We start from the raw sequence: 7,705 nt of genomic DNA on the forward strand, positions 1-7,705 counted from the left end.
CAGGACAGGAGCTGGTGCTGAGCTGCAGGAGCCACGAGCCAGGCAATGATTAAAATGCTTTTAATGTTAGTTTTCAGTGTTGCTTTCACCTTTTTTTTTTTTTTTATACATATATTATATTTCATCAATGGCCTCTCATACTGTTCCCCAAGCAGGTTCTACAGAGATGCCAAGGATGTCTGGTCACACATTTAAAAATACACATATTTTATATCTATCTATATATATATATGCAGCTAGCTAGCCCCTGCCCTCCTTATCTCCCATTCCTGGCTGTGTCCTGGGAAGAGCCGAGCCTTCCCAGCCGGGCTGGGCCCGGAGCTTCCGTGGCTCTGCGGGCTGGCCGCGTGCTGCAGCTTACCCAGATTGGAGGGGAATCGCACCAAATTGTGCTCGTCCCTGGGCATTTAGTTTTATTGCAAGCATTAGTGGTTTGTGCTCGGCTTGTCTCCTCTGGCAACAGGAGAAGCTTGAAATGTCAAAGGGGAGGGTTAACAAACTCCGCTGGCATAAATTTCAATGAATGTATGTTTCTTAGGAAAACCGCTAAGTTAAAAAAAAAAAATTTTAAATCTTCCTGTCAGTGCTTTCTTTCGGCTGCTGTTCACAATGGATAATAATTCTTACATTAAGCCCCTTCGGCCCTCCAGGGAAATCAAAATTGTAATATCAGTTTGCTTTTTATTGGCTCGGCTCTACGATCGTGGCGGCTGCGTCTTTGTTACGGTCTCCGGCGCGGTGACATTCAGCCGTGCCCCCCCCCCCCCGGTGCCCCCACGCCTCCGGGCCCGGGAAGGGCCCCCGAAGGCACAGGCTGCTGCCGACCGGGGCTACCGGGGACGGGGATGGCGACCGGGAGAGCCCGCAGGCCTCGGCGGGACCGGCCCCGGGGCGGGGGGGGGGGGGGGGTGGACACGAGCGTCCTCGGGGGACCCGGCACTGCTGCCCGACCCCCGGCAGAGAAGCCGCTCCGGGCCCCGGTGCCGCTCGGGCTCGGCCCCGCCGCTCCCGCACCCCGGCGAAAGTTGCCGGGAACCCCGGCCACGGGGGTCCCGGCCCCGCGGGGAATGGCCGCCCCCTCCGTGGGCCGGCGGGACGCGGCGGCCCGGCAGAGCCGGAGCGGTGGTGGCGGCGGGACGCCCGTTCACCCCGGCCCGGGGGCGGCCTCGCTGCGCACCGGGCGCGGTGGCTCCGGTCCCGCCCCGGCCGGGGCTCCCCTCCGCCGCCCGCCGCGCGTCCCTCTTCCCCGGCGGCGGCTTGGGGGGGGGGGGCGGGCAGAGCCCGGCACCTGCGGGGACCGAGCTCGGCCAGTCCCGGGAGCCGAGACCCCCGGGAGGGTCTGAGGGCTCCAGGCGGCGCCTTCCTGGGAATTGCCCCACGCGGGGCCGTACCCCCCGTCCTGCCCGCCCCTCCCGGCGTGCCGTGGCCGGGGCGCGGCTCCCGCCGCGGCGGCGGCGGCGGGGAAGGGCCGGAGCTGCCCGCCCCCACGGCGGGGGCTCCGCACCGGGAAGGTGCCCGGCTGCTGGCGCGGCTCGGAGCGGCCACGGGGCACGGCCGGCTCCGCTCCACCTGCCCGGGGGAAGGTCGCCTTCCGTTCCGGCACCGCCACGTTCCCCGCAGCAGAGCGGGGAAGGGCTGGGGGTCCCCCCGCTGGCAAGACGGGGATCGGCGCGGACACGCGTGGGCCTCAGCCTACTGCCCTTCATCCGTTCAAACGAGAAGCGAGTGCGCGGAGCCGCCCGCCCCGGGCTCTCCGCCGGTCCCCGTACGCCGCCGCCTTTTGCGGCTTCCGGCACCGGGCGAGGAAAACTCGCCGCCACCTGCCCCGGGCCCCCCCCCGGGTCCTCCGGCCATCTTGCAACGAGGGGATCCCCGCCGCTGGCTGCCCACGGACCGGGCTCCCCACCGGCCGCGAGGGACCCGCCGAGCAGCGCGGCGCCCGGCCCGGGAGCGGGGCTTCGGGCTTCTCCGGGCCGGTTCCCGCGGCCGCTCCCTCGCACCCGCCTCCCGCTGCGGGCCGGGCCCCACGGCAGGAGGCGGCGGGCCCGGGCCGTGCAGGGGGTAGGCGCCGCCGCCCCCCGGGGCCCAGGGCAGCCCGCGACGTGGCGCGGCGTGGATTCCTCCCGAGGGCTCGTCCCCCTCCCCGGGACCCCGCCGGCACCGCGCGGACATCCCCCCCCCCCGGGCACCGCGCATCCTCCGGCGGGGCCCCCCCCGACACCCCCTTCCTCCCCCCGGGCGGCGCGTGTCGCGCACCTGCCCCGCGGGCTCTGCCGCCCCCCGCCGGGCCCGTGGGGGCCGTGCTGAGTCACGCGTGGGGCGGGGGCCGGGCTGCCCGCGCTGCTCCCCCCCCCCACCTACCCCCCCCCGGCCCTTCCCCTCCCCTCCCCGCCGCTCCTGCCCGGCCCCCGCCCGCCCCCTCCCCGCCTCGCTCCCCGGCAGGTCTGCGCCAATCCCCCGGCCCCGCCGTTGACGGGCAGCCGGGCCCGGGAGGCGCCGCCTCCCTGACGTCTCGCTCCGGGATTTGCACGGGTTTGCGGTGCCGCGGCGGCCGGGGCTCAGTGTCTGTCGGGTCGGCGGCGGGAGCTGCCGGAGCCGGAGCCCAGCTCGGCTGCAGCGGCGGCCGCGGACGCCCGGCCCCGGCCCCGGCCCGGCCCCTCCCGGCTGCGGCATGGAGCTGCCGGCGGTGGGGGAGCACGTCTTCGCGGTGGAGAGCATCGAGAAGAAGCGGATCAGAAAGGTGAGGAGGGGCGGGGGCGGCGGGGGGCGGCCGGGCGGGCGGCGGGTCCAGCTGACGCCGTGTCTTTGCCTCCCGCGCTCCGCAGGGCAGAGTCGAGTACCTGGTGAAATGGAGGGGATGGTCGCCCAAGTGAGTACCGAGCGGGGATGGGGACGGGGATGGGGATGGGGTAGGGGCGGCCCGGCCCGGCGGCGGGGCACCGCCGCGCTCGGTGCCCCGGGAAGGGCCCCGGCCAGGGCGGGCGGGCGGGGCGGCGAGAAGCGACCGCGGGGGCCCGGTGGTGGCGGCGGCGGGAGCCGAGCGAGGCGGGCAGGCGGCGGCTGATGTGCACCAGAAAATGGCTCCTTCCCCCTTTCCCTCCTCGGGAGCCGGGCTCCATATTGCAGAACCGAGCGGGGGGGGGGGGGGTGGCGCGGGTGGGGGGGGGGAAGGGGGGGGGGAATAACCGCAAAAATAACCCGCGCCGCCCCGCAGCCCGCGGCGGGCGGGCGGCCCCCGAGAGCCGCCCGCGGAGGCGGAGGCACCGGCCGCGGAGCGAGGGCGGCCGCTGCGGAGTATTTGGGGTTTGCATGACAGTGCCGGCGGGGGGGGGGGGGGTGGTGGTGGCGGGGGGGGGCTGGCGCGGGGGGGGGGGTCCGCGCCGCTGTTCCGGACTCAGCGGCCGGGTCCCTCCTCCGCGCCGCGGCCGCTTTCCTGGGTCCGGGAAAGGGGATTTGGAAAATTTCATCATGACATGCCTAGAATTCCTCCGGAATAATAACTGCGCTAAATAAACAGTTCCGTCCCCGTACCCCCCCCCCCCCCGCGCCTCCCTCTCTCCCTCCCCCCGCCCATCCCCCTCCCCCGGGACCCGAGCCCCGGACACCCGCTCCCAGGCGGGCCCGGTGCTCCCGGCCGTCAGCGGCGGCGGGGCGCCCCTTGCCCGGGACCCCGGCCCCCCTCCCGGCGGGGCCCCGCGGCTGACGGCCGCTCTCCTCCCCTCTCGCACAAGATATAACACGTGGGAGCCGGAGGAGAACATCCTGGACCCCCGGCTGCTCATCGCCTTCCAGAACAGGTGAGCAGCAGGGAAGGTCGGGGGGGGGGGGGGGAACGGGACACGACACGACACGACACCGGGAGGGGCGGCGGGCACCCGCGCCCGCTTCGGCAATTACAGATGCGTCACGGAGCCGGGGGGCCGCGGCGGGGGCGGGCGCGGGACGGGGGCCCGGGCTCGGGCTCCTCGGGGGCGCGGCCCCGGCGGGGCGGGCGGGCGGGCGCGGGGCCGCCGGGCGACGCCTCCGGTTCAAGGTTCCCCCCCGCGCCGCGCTCCCCCCACGCCGCGCCTTGCGCTCCTGCCTGCCCGGGGATTTGATGCCTGCGAGTGGAGGAGGCGGCGCTGCTGCTGCTGCTGCGCTTGGACGGGCTTTGGCTTGCTTTTTTTTTTTTTTCTGCTTTTTTTTTTTTTTTCTTCTTCTTTCCGTGCATTTATTTCCTGTAGTATTTTGGCGCAAACTGTAAACTTCAGCCCCTCGCTGCAGCGGGGGGAGGCGAGAGCGGGAAAGTCGTCTCGCCAGGCGCCTGCTGCCTCAGCGGGTCGGCCGTGCCGTTCCCCCCCCCCCCCCCCCCGTCCCGCTGCCTCCTGCGGGACCCCCGGCCTGCGGCTCCGCACCTGTGGGGCCTCGGCTCCCCTCCCGCCACCCCCTCGCACCAGCTCGCTGCACCCGTGTAGGGTCATTGGCACCGCAGGAGCTGCCCCGCGTGGGGCGCGGGGAGGGTTGCCCCCCGGGGTTCCACGTGCCGCCGCTCGGGCCTCGCCGTGACTCTGTGTTCCTGCAGGGAGCGGCAGGAGCAGCTGATGGGATACCGCAAGCGGGGGCCCAAGCCAAAGCCGCTGGTTGTGCAGGTAAATGCGCGGTGGAGCCCAGCCCCGCACCTCCCTGGCAGCCTGTTTGCAGCGTGGCCCCGTCCCCAGGGAGCCGCTTTCAGCGGGTTTCATCATGCTGAGGAGCCGTGCGTGCAGTCCGGGCGCTTCGCGATGCCCCGGGGACCCCCAGGCCCCAGCGCTGAGCTCATCGGGCGGTCCCAGCCCCCCCTTCCTCTCCGGGCTGCAGGGCAGACCCGCTGCGCCTGCAGCCGAGCAGCATTAGCAGGCTGCTCGCAAGCTCGGCAGCAGCGGTCCTGCTTGGCCCCTGTTCCCGGACAGCTGATTGAAGGGTGCTTTTCTTCTTTTCATTGCTTCATTAATCTGGAGCAATGCACAGCCTGTAAGTTGGAGTGGGCTGGGGCTGCCTGCTCGAGGACGCTGCGCCCCGTGATGCAGCATCCCGTAACGAGAGCCGCTGGAGGGGCGGAGGTTTCACGGGGGGGGGGGGGGGGGGGGGGGGCTTCGGCACCTGCCGGAGCACCAGCACCTCCCTCTCCCGCACCAGCTGACCGCGGCCCCTGGTTTTGTGTTGCAGCTTCCCTCCTTCGCCCGCCGCTCGAACATCCTCACGGGGCTGCAGGACCCCGCCGTGGACAACAGGCCAAAGCTGGATCTCGGCTCCTCCGGCAAGAGCCAGCAGCACCAGTATGAACTCAACAGCAAGAAGCACCACCAGTACCAGCCCAACGGCAAGGAGAGCGGCATGAAGCACCAGTCCCACAGCAAAGGGAAGTATTACTACCAGCTGAACAGCAAGAAGCACCACCACTACCAGCCGGACCCCAAGATGTACGAGCCCCATTACCAGCCCAGCAGCAAGGAGCCACAGAGCCAGGCCTGCTTGGACAGTAACAAGAGCCCCCTGGTCGCCCACCCGGACAAGTGGGCTCACGGCCCGGCCAAAAACCTGCTGGGCCCGGTCAAGAACCTCGCCCCGGAGAGCAAGAACGGGGCTGAGAAGAACCTGTCCAGTGGTACCGGGCCTCCCCCCCGAGACAGGGTGGCCAGCAACGGCCTCGGGGGCAAGATGAAGATCGTCAAGAACAAAAACAAGAACGGGCGCATTGTGATCGTCATGAGCAAGTACATGGAGAACGGGATGCAGGCGGTGAAGATCAAGTCCGGGGAGCCTCCCCGGAAGCGGGCCGCGGAGGAGAGGACTCCTAAGAAGGGTGGGGAGGAGAAGCTGGAGGCTTGGAGGAAGCCGGGGGAGGAGAGGGTGGTGGGCAGCAACGCCCTGAGCAAAGGCGAGGGCGAGGGCCGGCAGCCCCCCGCGGAGCTCGAGGAAAGTCCCCAAAAGACTCCCCTGGCCAAGGAGCTGCCCCTTCCTCCGGCGGAGCAGCCCCTGCAGCTCACCACCAAGCCGGACCTCGTGCCCTGGTCCCTGAGTCCCGTGTGCGAGCACAGCCCTTCCTCCATGGGACTGAACCTCTCCAGCCCCGGCTCGCGGAAGCGCTGCCTGTCGGAGCCGCACGTGGAGCGGGAGCCGGGCAAGAAGCGCCTGACCTCCCGGAGCATCAGTGCCCCCACCTGCCTCAGCCCCCCGGCCCCGGAGCGGCCGGAGCCGCCCGCCCAGCCGGAGGTCATCCTGCTGGATTCGGACCTGGACGAGCCCATAGACTTGCGCTGCGTGAAACCGCGGGCGGAGGGCGAGCTGGCCCTGGCGCAGGTGAAGCCGGAGGTGCCGCCGGTGCCGGCTGAGAAACCGGCCGCGGAGCCTCCGCAGCCCCAGGAGGCTGCGGAGGAGGAGGAGGAGGAGGAGGCCGAGTCCCTGCAGGAATTCAAGCCCTTCTTTGGGAATATAATTATCACAGACGTGACCGCAAACTGCCTGACCGTGACCTTCAAGGAGTACGTGACGGTGTGAGGTGGGACGGTGGCTGCTCCCCGTGGGAGCTGCCTGCCCGTCCCGGGGCCGTCGGCCCCATCGCCTCCCTCTAAGGTACTGGTGCCCCTTCCCCGGAGCCCGCGTGCCCCCTGCCCACGCCGCGGCGGCCGAGCCTGCCGTCTCCGCCGAGGGGATGCCGGCGCAGGGCCGGGCACGGTGGCCGTCCCTGCCACGCGGGGTGTCCTCGCCGCTGCTCCCGCCCCGCGGTCGGGGGCTGCCCCGGGACCTGCGGGCGCCGGGACACGCGAGGACGGGGCCTGCCAGTTACTCAGAGTTATAGTATTATATTTTAACAGTGCTAACTTGTCGAGTGATTCTTGCTCCCGTTTGTACGTGGTGTTATTGAAATGTATTGTTTGAGCTGAAAGCTGGTCGCTCTCTGGCCACGCTAATATATTTATTTGTAGGTATTTATATAATGAAATATAAAGCCTAGATTTATGGAGTCCCTAGATCACCTTATAAACTATATCAAACAACTATTTTCTGTTCTCCTTTTTAACCATTCAGCATTTGTTAGTCTTGTCCCCTTGCCCTCCTTACACCCCGCAGGACCATCCCTGGTATATATTTTTTGATACTGTACACATGTGGTGTTTCTATGTGCAAAAAAAAAAAAAAAAAAATCGTTATCTAAAGCTAAACAAGCTATTATAGAAATTGCTGCTATTAGAAATGTCTAAACTATAAGCTTCCAATTATTAATTGCTTGAATGTAAATATTAAATGGAGATGTTGAAAGTGCATTTGATGTTCTGCAGCTAGTGTAGATCGGATTGCAAAGCCCAGCTGCTGGGAGGTGGAGCGCGAGCTGCCAGCGGCGCTTCCTGGTCCGAGGGCTGTGTCGCGGGGGAAGAAATGTATCATGCAATCATTGCAAAGGACTATAAACCTTTACAAAAACTACCGGGATTTGGAGTGCGTTTGTTACTGCATACAGACGGCACGGGAAGCGTCCCTGTGCGGGCAGGCTGTGGCCGGGGTGCCCCGGAGCAGGTACCTGCAGGTTAAAATCAGCTCCGAGACGCGGCGTATCAAATGCAGTTCTGGCTTTCCCCCAAAAGCGCGGACGAGAGCGTGCCGCCCGCGGTGCGTGAGGGCACCCTGTTTGTTCCTCGTGCCACCCAGGCGGGCAGCAAGGCCGTAGGAGGCGGCAGTTTGGTGTTTC

At 68.0% G+C, this 7,705-nt stretch overlaps 1 protein-coding gene across 1 annotated transcript; it reads left to right on the forward strand.

The window, feature by feature from the left end:
• The first annotated feature begins 2,508 nt into the window (after positions 1-2,508).
• On the forward strand, positions 2,509-7,443 carry CBX4 (chromobox 4). Its single transcript, XM_030015250.2, has 5 exons — positions 2,509-2,740; positions 2,826-2,869; positions 3,732-3,797; positions 4,562-4,628; positions 5,185-7,443. The coding sequence occupies exons 1-5, from the start codon at positions 2,672-2,674 to the stop codon at positions 6,514-6,516; spliced, it is 1,578 nt and encodes a 525-aa protein (XP_029871110.1). The 5' UTR covers positions 2,509-2,671; the 3' UTR covers positions 6,517-7,443.
• The last annotated feature ends 262 nt before the right edge of the window (positions 7,444-7,705 follow it).

This window comes from Aquila chrysaetos, chromosome 5 (assembly GCF_900496995.4).
Source record: "Aquila chrysaetos chrysaetos chromosome 5, bAquChr1.4, whole genome shotgun sequence".
Taxonomy (NCBI): Eukaryota; Metazoa; Chordata; class Aves; order Accipitriformes; family Accipitridae; genus Aquila; species Aquila chrysaetos.

Excerpts from the sequence above, each read along its gene's own strand:
- CBX4 (XM_030015250.2), top strand. The coding sequence starts at position 2,672 with ATGGAGCTGCCGGCGGTGGGGGAGCACGTCTTCGCGGTGGAGAGCATC. Across the intron at positions 2,870-3,731 it reads TGGAGGGGATGGTCGCCCAA|ATATAACACGTGGGAGCCGG; the intron begins GTGAGTACCGAG and ends CTCTCGCACAAG. Across the intron at positions 4,629-5,184 it reads CAAAGCCGCTGGTTGTGCAG|CTTCCCTCCTTCGCCCGCCG; the intron begins GTAAATGCGCGG and ends TTTGTGTTGCAG.